Below are 17,434 nucleotides of genomic sequence, written 5' to 3' on the forward strand. Positions count from 1 at the left end.
GATTTAATTTTAGTCTTTCTTTAGGCTTGGAATGTAAAGTAAAAATGTAAATTTACGTGGGTATTATACGTAAAACAATTATGTTTATATATTTTGTCACGTCATCCTAAAATTCCATTAGTACGTGCTCTTCTGTAGCATTGGTGACAGTTTTGTCGTTGTAGTAGTCATTATCGGCAATGTTAATAATGATCAGTACAGTATTATCGTTCGGGATATGTATATCTTCCCGGAATCGCTACCGACAATTTGCCAATTGACTTTTAACCACTAAGGAGCATGCTGCTTGGTTTATTTGTTCCCTTGCTACAATAATTCAAACGAGCGTTCATAAGAAAACTCTAAACTTAAAAGATCATAATCCAAAAAGATGTTTCTATTCCTGGACAGTAAATGTAAAATATATACTATGTATGTAATTCTTATATGTATTCTCTACATGTTAAAATTGATCAGACCCTTCAATCTAAATTGTCGTTGGATAAATTGTATAAATGTGAAAGTGAATGCTTATCATTCATCACACTCTGCTGCAACGTCGAGTCGCGGTGTGTGTAGCATCCTTAAGGAAGCGGCGAAGGTTTCAGACATTCAATTTGGTGTGTGATCGATATTGCAACTAATTGTGACTGCATACGCATCAGTAATGACAAATGACGCTTTCGTTACCTCATTCGCATCATTGTTTCCGGGATTACTTAATACTTGAGCAACCGTAGCGTGAGATCTTTTTATAATTTTATCGGCTGTTTGCCGAAACCGCCACGGCTTTGCAAAGTTTGATCCGCTCTACAAACCGTACCTACTCAATGGATTTGGAAATTGGGTAGTCAAGCAAGTTATTGTTTTCCCAACCATTGTTAATTTAGGCAGTTGCTATGTCAAATTCCCTTTTTATGTACGCGCATCCTGAATGTCTTCTTTAAAGCCGAGCTAGACGATTATGCATCGAGTTTAAGATAATAAGGTATAATATGATCAGAATCACAATCACAAACAGCTTCATCTTCCTGAAGGCTAGTGACCAATTAAATTATTGATCCCCTTTTATAAGTATTGCTTTGATGGTCCAAAAACCGGGGAAGGCAATCAGCGACAAATAAATCATAAGGAGTTAAAAGAAACTTATCGATGAATTTGACTTATCTAAAAGACATTGAAATTCCTATACTTTAACTAAAAGATCTTACTACTCTATTTTTAGCGACTACTTTTCCAATTTTCCTCAATAATGATCAGGCTTTATTTTTTATTGTTCCAGCTAACAGACATAGTAAACGCGATGTCTTCTCGAGGAGAGCTGCCGTTAGAGCTCGCCTTGCGTGGACGCAGTGCATCCATCGCGACCACACTGCTGCAACATTCCGCAGACGCCGACGCACGGGGCCCTCGCGGCAGAACGTTACTGCACAGAGCAGTGGACGCTAGAGACGCCTTCTCCGCGAAGTTCTTGGTGGACAACGGAGCAGACCCTAGTCTAACAACCAAGTGAGAATTTACAAATAGTTGAATCTATGAAGACGCTTCCCACTATTTATCATGCGGGGAAACCAGAAGATGTAGGGAGTCTTATTTATCTTCTCTTGTGTGCTTGTGTCCACATCACTGATCGGTCGTAACAAAAGAACTCGCACTAATAGTGCATTGCACACTTGCACAGTAACCGATTGGGACAAAGAGTGTGGCACGTCATCTTGGTGTTTTTTTAATTCTTTATAAGCAAGCGCTTGACCACAATCACACCTGATGGAAAGTGATGATGTGACCTAAGATGGGACGCGTATACCTAGAAGATGCCTATTTACTCTTGTTTTAAAGATACCCGGATTGTAATTGGCAGGAAACACAGATCGCGGAAGAGTATTCCAAACCTTAACCATGCGTATGAGGAATGATGACGCAAAACATTTCGTGCGTGTATAAATTATAAATTAATGCGTGCAAGTGCGTTAAATCTCTTCTTTTGCCTTTAATAAAAAACTTTTGTCTTTATTATTTGTATAGGGGGGGAATTCTGCTTTGGATAGTCTACTTTGGGACCTTGGCTAATGCTCCGGTATGAAAATCCCACCCTTTAAATCTACTTTTTGACCATATTAAGAAACTCCAAATTCCGGAATATCCTCTAGGAAGTTGTTTCATCTTGGCTGCAATCAGACCTGATGGCAAGTGATGATGCAACCCAAAATGGAGCGCACTTGCTTAGAAGATTCCTATTCCTTAAGGGGAAGTATCTAGTGCATTGATTGTATACAATTCAGATGCCTGAAATGTATTGTTTATATATGTTGTAGGTTTTGGTATTACACAAAGTCTCGGGAGTATCAACAAGAAAGTGTTAAAACAAAAGAGAAACAGTAAAACATTCTTTGGTAACCTTTGGCCTATATTTAATACAACTTTGGCACGTGTACAATAATGTTATGCTGTTCATTACATGATTGTATAGGGCAGGTATTGCATAGCGAATGCATTCTTCGATGAATATTCGATAACAGAGCAAACCGTATGAGCGGTGCGTAACCACTTTCTGATTATCCTCGTTACGTGTCTTGGAGTTCCGTTTCGTGTATTACTTAACTTATTGTTAAAATTCGGCCTAAGACATTAACACAATGAATTTAATATCCAGTAGATAACACAGAAAGTAAATTTTTATTATGATGCTCAAAATTAACATTAGATTGAACCAAAATAATCGGTCAAGTGCGAGTCGGACTCGTACATGAAGGGTTCCGTACCATCGCGCAAGAAACAACACTTGTGATTTTTTTCGAGATGTAACCACAAATTCATGGTATTCTAATTTTGCTCTTTACCTTGTGCTATGAGACACTACCTGCCTAATTTCTAGATCAACGGGAAGTACTCTATAGGTTTTGATTCATTTCATTGACACAACAGACAACGAAGTGATCCTATAAGGGTTCCTTCTTTCCTTTTGAGGTACGGAACCCTAATAAATTATATAATTTAAGGGAAGAAGGTGACACGGTGTTACACCTAATAGCGGCACTCACAACAAGTTCCTGCGACGCAGAAACTATGGAGCAAATGGTGGAAATAGCGGAAGCCGCCGTGCAGAAGGGCGCGGACCTCAACCGACAAAATAGAAAAGGATAGTGAGTACTTTGTTTACAATGTATAAAATTTGAGAGAGTATTTCTCGTAACGTATTTCATATTTGCTCTATGTTTCAAATGTCATGCCAAAAGTACGATTTAGTAAACCGTAAACTCTAGTAACTGTTGAAATATAGCGCAAATATGGCAAATATATCCTTTCTCAAACTTTACGCATTATATTAAAACTGCTTGCAAGTCTTTTTGTCATTTAGCAACTAAATCTCTATTTGTCATCCCCATACAAAAGTCAAAACTCATGATTTAGCCGCGATTGCAAATTGTCGCTAATTTTTGTATGGCGATGACAGATTGTAAATTATCAAATGACAAAAACAAACAGAATAAATTCCCTGATCGTGCATTTCAGCCTCGCATCGTGCCGTACTGCAGAGGTTCAACGTATTTTTCATTACTGGAATAATTGGAAAAGTATGCTGATAACGAGAAACGTCATTCGGATTTCTTTGTCGGATTCGATTTCCTAGTCAAAAAAATCACGTTCAGCACGAGCTAGGTTCTATGTGCGATCAGCATAAGATTTTAGAATTGAGATTATACTATATGTACCAAAAACTAGTAAATTATTATCTTATCTTAACCTAACTAATAAAAATTATATCAGATGCATCCGCCGTATGGTATATCCTACAAACAACCATAAATATGTAATAGCGAGCATATTGCGTGCAGTTCTTTCATATTTTATTTATGCTATATTTATTTACTTACTTTTCTTTCCTTTTCCGTTATAATGTGTTGAAGTAAATTAACGAGAATGAGTACATTTAAAAGCCACACGCAACGATTGTAAAATTCTAGTACTTAACTACTACCTACGTAAGTTGCAATTGAGGTATTACGTCCAAGGATGTCAAACAAATACTCAGTACTTGCGAATTATTCTTGTGTATACTGCATAGTATTGAATATTTACACAGTCGTTCAAAGTGCTTTGCTAAGATGTAGCCTCTTTGAACACACCTTATGTGTTTATCTTAAAATTATGTTGCATTTGCTTACTTATTGCTGAATAGTCTAGTTTTCCGATATAAAACTGTTAGAACTTAGACTGGATAATGGATATAGTGCGCGCAATATAAGTAGTTCTATCTGAATTACTGCGCATTGACCAAAAACAGATCTCAGCCGGGCTTGTGTAGTCTACTTATGATCTGCGCAAACCGCCATGTTGCAACGTCAGATGAGCTTCTTGTTTTGCGCGTTATATTTATATCGCATTATAATTGTATCCATATACTTAGTTCAAATAATAAAATATTTTTAAAATTTAAACACACTGACAATATGTACAGTGGTATAGGGAAATTCTTATTCTTTTTAGCACACCTCTCCACCAAGCAGTAATAGCAAGAAACCAAAGAATATTCGACCTCTTACTAAAACAGCCTAATTTAGACACTAATTTACGGACTTTGTCAGATGAACACCCACCATTATACTACGCACTGGTCGATGATAGGCGAGCATCAATATCTTCTAGTGAAACATTAGTAATGAATGGTTCCAATCCATTCGACACCCCTGTCACGAATAAAAACGCATTTACCGAAGATCCAGTGGAAGGTAAATCGGAAAACATTGTGGAAAGAGGCTTTGCGGCGAAATTATTGGAAAAAGGCTGTCAACCAAATCCATTGTATTCGGGATCGGGTGATAGTCTTCTGCATATCTTGGCGCAAGGATGGTTTGAGGTAAGAACTTTGCCAATAAAACATTTTAATCTTATTTACTCCAAGTAGACAGTTCCACAATATTAGGGGTAATACCTACCTCACGCACATCAGACGGAAACGTTTAGGTGCGGAAAGCAGCCCAGAGAGAAGTAGGCCTTATACTTTACTGCTATGGTTGAAGTAACCATTATTGTAAGATTATAGATAGACAAGCACTTGTAATGTTAGTAAGTGGCTAATGGATGTTAAAATATTCAGGATTCGGCGGTGTTTCTGACGTCTCACCTAAACGGCGACTTGAACCACAGCAACGAGGCAGGCGTGACGGCGTTGCACGCGGCGTGTGCCAACGGCCTGACGCGGCTCACTGCCGCTCTCCTGGAGCACGGCGCTAGGCCCAACGTACAGACTGCGTATGGCGAACACGAGGACACTGTATACAGGTGAGGAAATTACTTTAAACCCAGCTGAATACAGATCATATAGCTTTAAATACAGCTGAATACATCAGAAAATGTAACCAATTCTGTTGTAGACAAATCTCTAAACTATATTAAAATAACCGGTCCAAATCTAGTGATATCTTGTGTATGGTGTATTCTGAAAAAGATAACAGTACATTTAGACCTGTTAAGTACTTTAACTTAGGATTGTGTTCAACAGAATTAGCCACAATGTCAGAAAAAATTCAGACGCCCGCCCGAAGGCACTCTGCTCATTACATTTTGTACTAGACCTCGCAGACTGGCAGAATTTTGCCGAAAGTACTTTTCGGATGTAGGCCGGACAAGAATTTCTATTAATATGCGACCCGCCTTAAAGGTTAAAACATAAGACACGGAAAACTTCTTGGACTAGTTGCACATCAATTGATTTTGCTATAGAAACGTTAACCTAAGTTGGTAACTAGATGTATGGCGAACTGTGGAGGTCCTTTAGACTTTTCGTTTCCTCCATGCCTCGGAGTTCGTTAACCGTCGATCACGGACGGATATTATCACTAACATCTGGTAATAATCAATCATTAAATGTATGTGAAAAGATCTGGGAACCAACGCAGACTTTTCGTGGTGTAGTCACAAAACTTCTCTTACTTGCTGTGCATTTTTGAATAATATTTACCAAGGTTACCTACTAAATCAAGTAAGATATTGCATACTATTAAAAAAAATTGTAATATAATATAAGGATATTTAATTATCTGTAACAAAAATGCTTGAATAGTTTTCGCCTGTGTAGAGATTGTAATATCACGGCTTTGACAATATACCTGCGACATAATATACACGTATACACTTTGTCGACTTTATGCCATGAGGCGAAAGTTGCACAATTTTACAACTTTACACTTACATAAAACTGAACGCACTGTCGTGTTTGACGTGTATGTGATAACAAAGAAACAATTAAATTGACTCTTCTTGTTACTTAATCATACGGTATGGAACATTAACAGCCACCAGAACTCCGACTGTTTACAGATAAGACAAAATAGCCCCGAATCCCGATTTTGTCTCTATTTGTGACTTACCGGTTATTATATTCCAGGCAAACTCCTCTTCACCTAGCGGTATTAAATAACCATGAAGGAGCAGTAATGGCCATTATCGATCATAAAAAAGCAGTAGAAAAAGGTGATCTACCTTCAACAGATCGAGTTAATGTTAGTCTATTGCCGAATTTGAACTTGAAAAACTCTGAAGGGGACACGCCTGTCTGTTTAGCGCTTACTGAAGGTAAATAAAGTTATATTTTATCTTATAACCAGCTAATTCCCGCGACTTCGTCTGCGTGGACTACCAAATTTCAGACCCCTATTTAAAACCCCTTAGGGGTTGAATTTTCAAAAATCTTTTCTTGGCACATGTCTACGTCAATACTAGGTAGGTCTAGGTACATTGGTACAACCGACTTCTAAGATCAAATCAGTTAGTTTTGAAGTCAAGACAATAACTAGGCACTGATTGTTTCTTTTCTCGGTATCGATAGCATCTAATATCTGGATATAATCAAATGTTTTTTTGTCATTTTTTATTCAAGGTCACAAGCATCTCGTGGCACCGCTTATCGAAGGCGGAGCAGATCCTAATATTCGCAATGGGAAAGGGTTCACGTTACTCCATCAATCCATTGTCGAAGAGGACTCTAGGACCGCCATTTTCCTCTTGGACCACGGCGCTGATATGAATGCACTGTAAGTAATAGGATAGTCGAAAAAAAAACAATTTACCTAATAAACACATATCATATCAGGGCCTTTTGTATCAAATAATCTAGAACAATCAGCGCTGTACATCATAACTCGAAGTATAATCAAATCAAATAAGCGACATTATGAAACAACTGATTACAGCTTAGCGATTACGGCAAAATGACAGGTCGCATCGTAAAAAAAAACGCGGCATTTTACCGAGATCGCCAAGCAGCTGTCAGTTACATTCGTTATACTATTTCAATTTTGTTTTGACGGTGGATTGGAACCGTATTTCATTCAGAACTCAGCCAATTTGGATTGTGCCAATACCTGTATAGCTTTTTCGTAATCAACCACCTGCACTGAAATGATATGAATAAGTTACGTATCTTTCTCTTCCATGAGAGGAGGCATTCGCTCAGCAATAGGACATTACTAAGGATTTATTTTGTCTCACTAGGACCGACGCGGGAGAAACTCCTCTACAGTTAGCTATACATTGCCGGCTAGGCTTAGTAGTTGAAGCATTATGTGTACGGGGAGTGGACATGAGCCGCTTAGATGCTAACGGAGTTCCCCCTCTCTGGGCAGCGTTGGACTCCGGGCAAGAGGAAGTTGCCAGCGTAAGTTGAACTTTATTTATTACTAGACTAGATACGGTTAGTTTTCTTTTATGCCCTAGATTGGAGTTGAGGTTAAGTCAATATTTGTTTCAGATTTTGGTTCGTAATGGAGCCGACGCCGACTGTTGGGGTCCAGGTCCGGATGGATGTTTACAAAATTTGTTGCACAAGTAAGATTATAACTTGTAATACTTTAGATTGTGCACAGTGTACTATCTTAACAGTGGATAAAAATAATCTTTTAATTGATCTGAATATTGGCAACCTTGTCGGTAAAAAAACATGTCCCAATTAGACATTACTAATTGAAAGTAATTTGGAGCTATATAATAATAACGATATAACAATAAAATTGACATCTAGATATTGTTATTTTGTATTCGATTAACCATCTCTTTTGTCTTGATACCCTTATCTACAAAGTCTTTTCGGGAGCCTGAATAAAGCTTTTTAGTATTTTGATAGCGTTGCCCACCATGGTATTGGTGAGCTCATCCAGAGAGAGATCTACCAGATCAGAAATGAAATACGAATAAGCTATGAAAATGAAGTGATTCTGTTGGGCCTTAGATGTCCGTCTCTGACATGGAGGCTATAACATATAAACATAATTTATGCAAAAATTCCTTGCGAATCTTCTTTTGAAGTTATTGACTCTCTTATTTGTTTGATCGCATTGTAGTGCCTTTCAACATAATCGGCTAAGAAAATGTCACAGACACACTTTCGCATTTATGATATTAGTATGTAATATTTCGCATTTATGATAATAGTATGTGTATTAGTGGATGTAAATGTGCCGTGCCCTCAAGTTTCTGTGGAGATTTTTCTGTCGCTAGGCTTAGAAGCTCGTGGCGCGTTCCGCTTGATAGATTGTCGTGCCAGACTGCACTCTACGCAGCAGTGTGCAGCACAAACACGGCAATGTGTGTTTGTGCTGCACATTGCTGCACGACAAAATGAAGCTGTCAAATGACAAGCTGTCAAATGACAAAATTGTCATACTAATAATAATACAGTGCCTGGCAAGAAATATGGTTCATCGAACTTTAGAAAGAGATTTCGGCTTCGTAGAGCGTTGCCTCTGTCACTCATACCTATGTGACGTTTCGTCGGTCTCGACGACACCGCTATCTCTTCTCTTCCTAAAGTTCGATGAACAATATTTCCTGCAGGGCACTGTACTAATTAAAGAAGTGCACCTCTTCAATAGGGCCATAGACGAGAACAAAGAGTCGCTAGCTACCTTCCTAATCCGGTCGGGCTGCGACGTGGAGAGCCCCCGCCGGCCCGGGCCCAACGGCGAAGGCGCCGATGTAGCAGCCGACAAACAGGCGCCCCTGCATCTGTGCTGCACTTGGGGACTCACGGAAGTTATACAAGTGAGTTCCCGTTATACTTAACTATTATTTTTAACCGTCTTCAAAAAGGAGGAGGTTCTCAATTCGTTGGAATCTTTTTTTTTTTAAGTATGTTCACCGATTACTCAAAGACGCCTGAACTGATTTGGACATTTTTTCAAGGTTAAAAACTTGGGATAAAATTGTTCCAAGCGATCAAATAGGAATAGCAACGACTTTCAGCCATATTAAATTTAATATAGTTCCAACCCTAATAACGGGCCGATGCTCGTAGGTGTTAAAAGGTGTGTAGGCCCCGCGCCAACATCTGTAATGTAGTTTGCGTCGCGACGCGACATGAACGTTGGCACGAATTTGTCTTCACTTTTTCAAATTCCTTTGCTTTGCCTATCTGCAGTTAATATTTTTAAGGCTTAGTTAAATAATGTAGAAAACAGAAAATAAACATAATTTATGCAAAAATTCCTTGAAAACCGTCTTTTCAAGACAGGTATGGTTTTTGACTTTCTTATTTGTTTAATCGTATTATAGTGACGATGTGAGGTGGTGGATCTGAATTTGTTAACCGACTTCAAAAAGGTTCTGTATGTATGACGTTTGTTCGCGTTTGTTTTATCGATGCTTGTCAGAACAGGGTGGGCTTAGAGGACAAGATAAGAGAACTTACCATAAGCAAAAACAATTTAGTAAAATTACCAAATAATACTACTTTCTGACACAATCTATTTAAAATTTGTGACTGAAGGGCAAACGTCACACGAATTTTCACTACTGTTTGATAAAACAACATTTTTATAAACATCCAGACTCTACTCGAGCATGGCGCAAACATCAACTCAAAGGACGCAGAAGGCAAGACGCCGCTTCATATCGCGATAGAAAACCAACACGCGGCGATCATATCCCTTCTCCTGTCCCAACCGGGCATCGATTTGTCCGCCCGGGACAATAAAGGTGTTACCCCGTTCGCGGCCGCCCTTACCGCGAGAAATAATAAGGCTGCACAAGCGATACTTGAAAAGAATCCATCCGCAGCAGAACAGGTATGGACTATCTAAGTTTTAGTGAATACTAAATAGGGTAGATGGCTTAATTTTTTTATCCAGGTTACGCTATTCAATATCCAGTATGTTATAACCAGCTCTTATAACAGTTGGTAGGGGTTCTTGTCAAATGACCAAAAAGGGATGCACTATTAGGTGACATAACGGCCATAATAGTGCGACCATAACATAGATGAAGACCAAGCATTTACCATTTTTGGGATTCCGTACCTTAAAAGGAAAATCGGAACCCTTATAGGGTCACTTCGTTGTCCGTCTGTCGTGTCTGTCAAGAAAACCTATAGGGTACCTACTTCTGGTTGACCTAGACTCATGTTTGGCAGATGGGTAGGTTTAAAGCACAAAGGGAAAATGCGAAAACCGTGAATTTGAGGTTTCATCACAAAAAAAAATTAAAATATGTTTCTATTTTCAAAGTACCAAAACTGTACCAAGTGGGGTAACATATGAAAGGGTTTTCTTTATCTGTACATCTAACAGATTTTTGTTTATTTTTATGCATAATAGTTTTTGATTTATCATGCGAAATGTCGGAAAAAATACCCGAGTACGGAACCCTCGGTGCGCGAGTCTGACTCGCACTTATCCGGTTTTTCCATTTATACTCTATCTATTAAAAAAGGGTTTGATCTTTGAATATACTTATATCTTGTTTACATTCTTTAGGTGGATAAAAAAGGTCGAAACTTCTTACACGTGGCCATCCAAACTTGTGACATGGAAAGCGTGATGTTCCTTCTATCGGTTGAAGTGGACGTAAACTCTAGAGTTCAGGACGCCACACTAGCGCCGCCGTTACACCTGGCGGCGGCAGTCGGGAACGAGGTGTTGCTTCGAAGCTTATTATTGGCGGGCGCACGACCTAACGACAGGGATGCACACAAGTAAGATCATACGATATCAAGTATAATGCCGGATTAACTTGTATACCCATTCCTGATCTAATAATGCTAACAGACAGCTGGCATGGTTTGTGATGCTGATGTGTCGAACTCACACAGAATAAATAACTTCACCATGTCTTCCAGGTCAACACGAAACTACAAAGCTTTACTTCGTGCTGCTTCGCAATATATTTTCCTTTTCTCTCCTCATTTTTAAAGACCTTAACGGTAGGTGTAATTTCATCGACATTATTCTTCATTCGACAGCATAAGTGTTTTGAAAATTCCCCACCATTGGCAACCAGGAGTGCAAACGGCACGGTTCACTATTCGCATGTGTTGAGGTGTTTGTCTTCCTCTCCACCAGAACTCAGAACTCAGAAGTAGCACTCTCTCAGTCGTCTCCTTCCTACCAATAGGAATGTTCCCTATATCAAAAATAAATAAGGTTTCTTAGTGATTCTTCCAAAACATAGAATGCTAACCCCTCTTAGTTTTTTGAGCTTGATATTTTTTTATAAACATCGATTGACTACAAAAGCACATCAAATGTTTATGTGGTCACAATTCATTATTTCAAACAAGCTCCCATGCTACTAAAAGCACGTTTTGATATTTGATAGAGTTGCTGATTCGATTAATTGGTAACATTTTTTTTATTCAGATACAAGTTAACCCTTGATTGCAATCTCACCTGTTGGTAAGTGATGATGCCGTCTAAGATGGAAGCGGGCTAACCTGGAAGGAATATGGCAGTTTTTATTAAACCCATACCCCTTTGGTTTCTACCCGGCATCGTACAAGAACGCTAAATAGCCATGGCCAAAGCCTTCCACTAGACCATGTGTATTGCGAAGCGTTGTCGTTGATGGGAGTGGTGGTCGCCCCGCAGACGCACGGCGCTGCACGTGGCGGCGGGTGCGGGGCAGGCGGGCATCGTGAGCGCGCTGGCGAGCGGCGGCGCAGAGTGCGGCGCGGCAGACGCGGCCGGCGACACGGCGCTGCACGTGGCGGCGCGCGAGGGCCACGCCGCCGCCGCGCGCGCGCTGCTCGCCGACACCGACATCGACGCCGCCGCCACCAACCTCAAGGGTAAGGGTAACCAATCAACATTAATCTATGCTGTGCTGTGCTCTTACAGTTAAGCTAACTTTCTGGTGCTGTTTTTTAGGGTTCTGTACCTCAAGGAAAAACAGAACCCTTATAGGATCACTTTGTTGTCTGTCCGTCTGTCAAGAAAACCTATAGGGTACTTCCCGTTGACCTATAGAATCATGAAATTTGACAGGCAGGTAGGTCTTATAGCACAAGTAAAAGAAAAATTCCGAAATCTGGGAAAGTGTGCTGTGCGACTGCGACACTTGTAAAAGTTTATTTGAATAAAAATATATTCTATTCTAACGATGATGATAATAATAGTCATGTCCATGCATCAAAACCAAAAATATTAAAACTAATTGATGAACTTTTATATTAGGTAGAAACCCTCTCCACGAGTTGTGTTGGTGCAAGAAGGATAACGCGGCCACAATATGTGAAATATTCCTAGAGTTCATGCCGGACTACCCCATCAACAGGACTGATTTACAGGTATGGTATGCATTTGAAACTTGTAAATAAGTGAAGCAGTCTTCTAACTCTTTCTGTTGAATTTTCGAAATTGATTGGAACTGAAACAGCCAAATTCCTTTCAGAAAAGAGCTTGGAATGCTCATGCGCATTTGTTTTAATGATTTTATAGAAAAATATAACAGAATTTATTTCAAATTATCACATACAGTACTTTTATTGTTTGGCGCAGCCGACTTATAGAACAAACCTGTATTGAATAGGGTATAGTTCCTTTCAGCTGTATATTTGAAATACTGCGTCACCTACATGGAACTAGGAATCAGCTTAGCTTAATGGTGACCTACGAGAAGGCCGGGCTCACTAGGTCACGTGACCCGAGAAATATACACACAGCGTGGCGCATCCCTTTGACGATAGAGTGTAGTGATAAAATGAGAGGCGTTTATTAAATTTTAGACCGCAGCGCTGTGTAAGCTGAATTGCACTTTATTACGTCGACCAAGAGTCGCTGTTTATTTTAACGTCTTTGCGGAACGATATTTCTAGCTAGCCTTTGGCGCGAATGTGGAGATACGTTTGTTGCGATGTTGTTTAGCAGGGTTTTCCCACAGGGCAACACTCCGCTGTTGCTGGCCTACATGAACGGGCAGGGCGCCATGTGCCGGGCGCTGGTGCGCGCCGGCGCCTGTCTCGCGCACGAAAACAAGGATGGCATCTCCATATTCAACTATCAGGTAGATATCGTTCAGTTACTAAAAATGTTTCTAAATTTCTGGTCTGTTCTGGTGGGAGGCTTCGGCTGTGGCTAGTTACCACCCTGCCGGCAAATCCGTTCCGCCAAGCGATTTAGCGTTCCGGTACGATGCCGTGTAGAAACCAAAGGGGTATGGATTAAATAAAAACTGCCATACTCCTTCCAGGTTAGTCCGCTTCCATCTTAGACGCTATCATAACTTATCCACCAGATGAGATTGCAGTCAAGGGCTTACTTGTATCTGAATACAAAAAATCGAACAAATAGGTCTTAAATTCCCGAAAAGCTGAATTTTACTATGAATTTTTTAAATGGGGTCACTCAGAGAGGTACTCCAAAAAATTTTTTGTACCCATGTTCACGAGCTACCACGATTTTTTATCTCAACATCGACAGGTAGCAACAAAGCAGCTCCTGCACCGACTGCTGGACGCGCTGCCGGCCGAGGCGCCGTGGGCTGAGAGCGACCTGTGCCAGGAGTGCGGCACCAAGTTCACGCTCACCATGCGGAAGCATCACTGGTACTTGTTCATTGTATTGTATAATAACGAAGCAGCTCCTGCACCGACTGCTGGTCATTTTTAGGGTTCCGTACCTCAAAAGGAAAAACGGAACCCGTATAGGATCACTTCGTTGTTTGTCTGTCTGTCTGTCCATCTGTCGGTGTGTGTATACTGTATAGAAAACCTATAGGATACCTCTCGTTGCCCTAGAATCATGAAATTTGGTACTGATACTGTGCCTGACATAATATGAGTAATCTTACCCGTATTATATGCAAGTGGAGCTAGTCTACGCTTAGAACTTTAGTTATGCTGTTCATACATCGCCTTGTTTCCTCAACATTTAATCTTTATCATTTAATAATCAAATTGTATTTTTTTCAGTCGACATTGCGGGCGCATGTTGTGTAAACAATGTTCCAACCAAGACGTTCCTATTCTCAAGTTTGGGATGAACAAACCACAAAGAGTCTGTGAAATATGTTTCAATGTGTTGCAAGTTGGCGCCAGTTAGTGGAAGATGAAAATTAGTTTGCTAGAAATTTGTGATAAGCAATTTGATACTATTAATGTAATAATAAAATTAGACGTGGCTTTTTGCATTATTTGAGAAATGTTACGCTATAATTATTATATTATATTAATGACGTAAATGGCTAAATTTTGTCTGAGAAATTATGAGGCGTTTTTGTATTTTAATATTTTGTCACAAAACTGTTATGAAAGAAAAAAATTATTTTAATTTGCTTACTTATAATTTCATTTAGATTGATAGTGATATGATAGTATTTAATTTAAATTTAATTATACAGACACCCTCAATAAATTTTCATATAGTGCAGTTATGTTCCAAGGTGATTGCTGCAAAAATATTAGTGCCTGTAAGATGAATAGTTTTGAGATCTACTATGCCAAAGTCATAGAGTGCTTTTTATTTTTCTTGACATTTATAGCTTTAAGTTAAAATTTATAAATATTATTATTGTTTAGCCAATTAAGTTAAATGCTGAAGAATTTTAGAAGCTAAACAAAGTTGAGCAAAAAAATATCTGTAGTCATTTATGGTAGAACTATTTCTCTCAAACATATATTTTGGAATTATTTATTTACAGATACTTACTTAATGTCTTACTGAAATGCATTTGTTTCATTCCATTATTGTTGTTTAAAAAATGTTTTGTATTAAAACAACTTATGTTTTTTATTTTGTTGGACTGATGTGCCACTTCATTCAGCAATGTGGCTATGGATAAATTGATTCTAAATTTTTAAATTCTATGAAAATTATAATTTTATTATTGAAAAGGTGTTTATATGTATTTTAACCCTACTCCAAAATCATAACAGTATTTCAGGTATGTCTACATAAAAACGCTGAGTTTCTACTTGTGCAGGCTAATCTCTGAAACTACTGTACATATTTTCAGACATTTTTCACCAGGATTGAAAGAGGAATTATTTATCTAAGGTTATAGCTTATAATAATTTATGAACATTTGCAAAAATAAGATACTAGTACCAATTCTTACACAAGAATCAAGTCTTTAAAAGTCATCCAACTTGAGAGCTTCAGCATGCGCTGCATAAAGAGTTAAAAGGTATATGAAAACAATGTATGGTGGAGTAGGTGCTGACAAGCAACCAGTAAGAAGTTGGTGCTGGTGGTGAGTCACTAGTTAAAAATTAAAAACAAATATTGAACTGTGATTATTTATTTACAAAAAAACATTTACAGCTTTAACACTGATCACATTATTATTACTTGGTAAAATAATTTACTAATGACCTACATACCACCTTAAAGATAATATTTTATAATTTTTTTATAATAATTGGCAAAGGGACAAAACAATACATTTGTCTAACTTCAGTGGTGGATTTCAAAATAAGATGAAATCATAAATCTACTTTAGCCTTTTGAAAAGGTCCTTGTTAACACATTTATCAAGGACATGAATGTAGTCAATGAGCTCCTCCTCGCAAGTCTCGGCAGTGTTTGAGCGGGAGTTCACTCTGTCATTGCACTCCTGGTATTTTGCCCATAAATTTTGTGCATCAGGTTTCTGGCTACATACTTCCTAGAAAAAAAAAATTATTTTAGATTTTATAATTTAAAAAATAACTAATAGTAAAACCACTACACTACTGGTACTGATAAAAATACCCAATGAATATTTTTACATCCTATACTATAATAAAAATTAATAACTATGTCAGTAAATATAGTGCAAATGATTCCATATTTTATCTACTCTTATGAATGACCATCTATTTTTCCTACAGAACAATATTTTTACAAAAAACATATTTAACAAATAACCTTTGTCAGAGAAAGTATTTGCTTTGGTTTCTTAAAAACATTTTTCTTGAACTAAAAAGAACAGAAAACATAATAATATAACCCATTTGAGGTGTAAACATAATAATATAGCCCATAATAATATTGAGGTGCATGAGGATTCATTTGGTTTTTCGCAATTTGTAAATTAATATGACAAAGTAGGCTTACTGCATTCTCATTCAACAATTGACAATGGCAGTATCATCTTCACAGGATTACATAAAATCTTTACTTGAAAATGTTCAGTTTAAGAAATTAGTCAAAATAATGAGTTTGACATGAGTTACTCGCAAATTAGTCGATACTGTAGCTAATTTCTTAAACTAGACCCTTTCAAGTAAAAATTTTTATATAAACCTATGAGGATGAAACAAAAAGAAACAGAATTAGTAAATCTAAAAAAATGCCTGTAGTGATGCAAGAAAGGAATAGGGCAGACAGTACATGAATAGGTTGATAACAGAATGATATTTTTATGGGACGTACAAACGAACCGCACAGACTATGTTTTAGTATTAAGATGTTCACATACTCGAAGTTCTGCTTGAGGATCCACTAGTTCTTCCTCCTCAGCCTCCGCGGCCTCCTCCGCCTGCACAACCGGGATCACTTTAGCGGACATTATATAATCTGTAATAACAACAAAATCGATTGATCATCGTGTTTTAATTGTTTAATTATCAAAATATTCGTCAATTAAAAGTAATTTTATTACTTTTTATGTAAAATTTCACTGAGATCGATCCGATGACGCAACACGAACTCGCAGAAAAATCACAGAAATGAGAAAAGAAAACTATTGGAAAATTCACCATAGATAATATACTATTTTTTTTAACTAGTTATACGGCTCTGGCTTCTAGCTTTTTTGAGCTTGTTTAAAAAGGGGAATCGATGTAAAATAAAATGTAAAATACAATATAAACTAATGAAACACTTGGGGTGAAAGTTTACATAGAGCTACATAGGAAAAAGATGAAAAATGACAATTACGCCTAGTACCTTTCACTGTCCGGCTCCGATATACAGTACAATTCATCCATGGGCGAGACGGCCGGCTGAAGGCTGGCCAGTGATGTTTTTTACTGGCCAGTGCCGGGATGGATCATGGACCACTGGAATCTTAGAATTTATTTTCCTCGTCATCTTATCCAGCTCGCCTTCGTTAATTGTAGTAAACTATGTTACCATCATTGATGCAATAACCATGGAATTGATCGAACAACAATCGATTGTTGATTTAATTGTCTTCACAAAAAATAATCAGATAAAAGTTGACAATCGATTGATTGATTCATCCATTGATCAGCGGCACGATT

General features: G+C 38.2%; 2 protein-coding genes and 1 long non-coding RNA gene across 4 annotated transcripts in view; 1 reads left to right on the top strand and 2 right to left on the bottom strand.

The window, feature by feature from the left end:
- LOC123871364 (rabankyrin-5) overlaps positions 1-14,519 on the top strand; it is a 58,149-nt gene extending 43,630 nt beyond the window's left edge. Inside the window, exons 6-21 of the mRNA XM_045915135.1 lie at positions 1,262-1,488; positions 2,979-3,122; positions 4,468-4,837; positions 5,078-5,262; positions 6,368-6,555; positions 6,860-7,013; positions 7,474-7,636; positions 7,730-7,806; positions 8,850-9,018; positions 9,804-10,040; positions 10,728-10,945; positions 11,838-12,037; positions 12,423-12,535; positions 13,129-13,251; positions 13,668-13,792; positions 14,159-14,519. Of these exons, the coding sequence (XP_045771091.1) occupies positions 1,262-1,488; positions 2,979-3,122; positions 4,468-4,837; positions 5,078-5,262; positions 6,368-6,555; positions 6,860-7,013; positions 7,474-7,636; positions 7,730-7,806; positions 8,850-9,018; positions 9,804-10,040; positions 10,728-10,945; positions 11,838-12,037; positions 12,423-12,535; positions 13,129-13,251; positions 13,668-13,792; positions 14,159-14,288 (2,823 nt within the window). The 3' untranslated portion in view covers positions 14,289-14,519. The remainder of the gene's footprint in view (positions 1-1,261; positions 1,489-2,978; positions 3,123-4,467; positions 4,838-5,077; positions 5,263-6,367; positions 6,556-6,859; positions 7,014-7,473; positions 7,637-7,729; positions 7,807-8,849; positions 9,019-9,803; positions 10,041-10,727; positions 10,946-11,837; positions 12,038-12,422; positions 12,536-13,128; positions 13,252-13,667; positions 13,793-14,158) is intronic.
- Positions 1-17,434, bottom strand: part of LOC123871404 — a 383,067-nt gene that overhangs the window by 50,021 nt on the left and 315,612 nt on the right. The window lies entirely within an intron of this gene.
- On the bottom strand, positions 15,471-16,951 carry LOC123871395 (cytochrome b-c1 complex subunit 6, mitochondrial-like). Of its 2 annotated transcripts, none has more exons than XM_045915182.1 (3): positions 16,831-16,951; positions 16,648-16,745; positions 15,471-15,852 (listed from the first exon to the last, which is right to left on the bottom strand). In XM_045915182.1, exons 1-3 carry the CDS (start codon positions 16,928-16,930, stop codon positions 15,679-15,681), a joined length of 372 nt encoding a protein of 123 aa, XP_045771138.1. In that variant the 5' UTR covers positions 16,931-16,951; the 3' UTR covers positions 15,471-15,678. The 2 variants fall into 2 exon arrangements, with proteins under 2 accessions (XP_045771138.1, XP_045771139.1); XM_045915183.1 differs by having other exon boundaries at positions 16,648-16,739; positions 16,825-16,891.

The sequence above is a fragment of the Maniola jurtina genome, chromosome 13 (assembly GCF_905333055.1).
Source record: "Maniola jurtina chromosome 13, ilManJurt1.1, whole genome shotgun sequence".
In the NCBI taxonomy this organism is placed as follows: domain Eukaryota; kingdom Metazoa; phylum Arthropoda; class Insecta; order Lepidoptera; family Nymphalidae; genus Maniola; species Maniola jurtina.

Excerpts from the sequence above, each read along its gene's own strand:
- LOC123871395 (XM_045915182.1), bottom strand. The coding sequence starts at position 16,930 with ATGGTGAATTTTCCAATAGTTTTCTTTTCTCATTTCTGTGATTTTTCT. Across the intron at positions 16,746-16,830 it reads AGTGAAATTTTACATAAAAA|ATTATATAATGTCCGCTAAA; the intron begins GTAATAAAATTA and ends TTGTTATTACAG. Across the intron at positions 15,853-16,647 it reads ATCCTCAAGCAGAACTTCGA|GAAGTATGTAGCCAGAAACC; the intron begins GTATGTGAACAT and ends TTTTTTTTCTAG.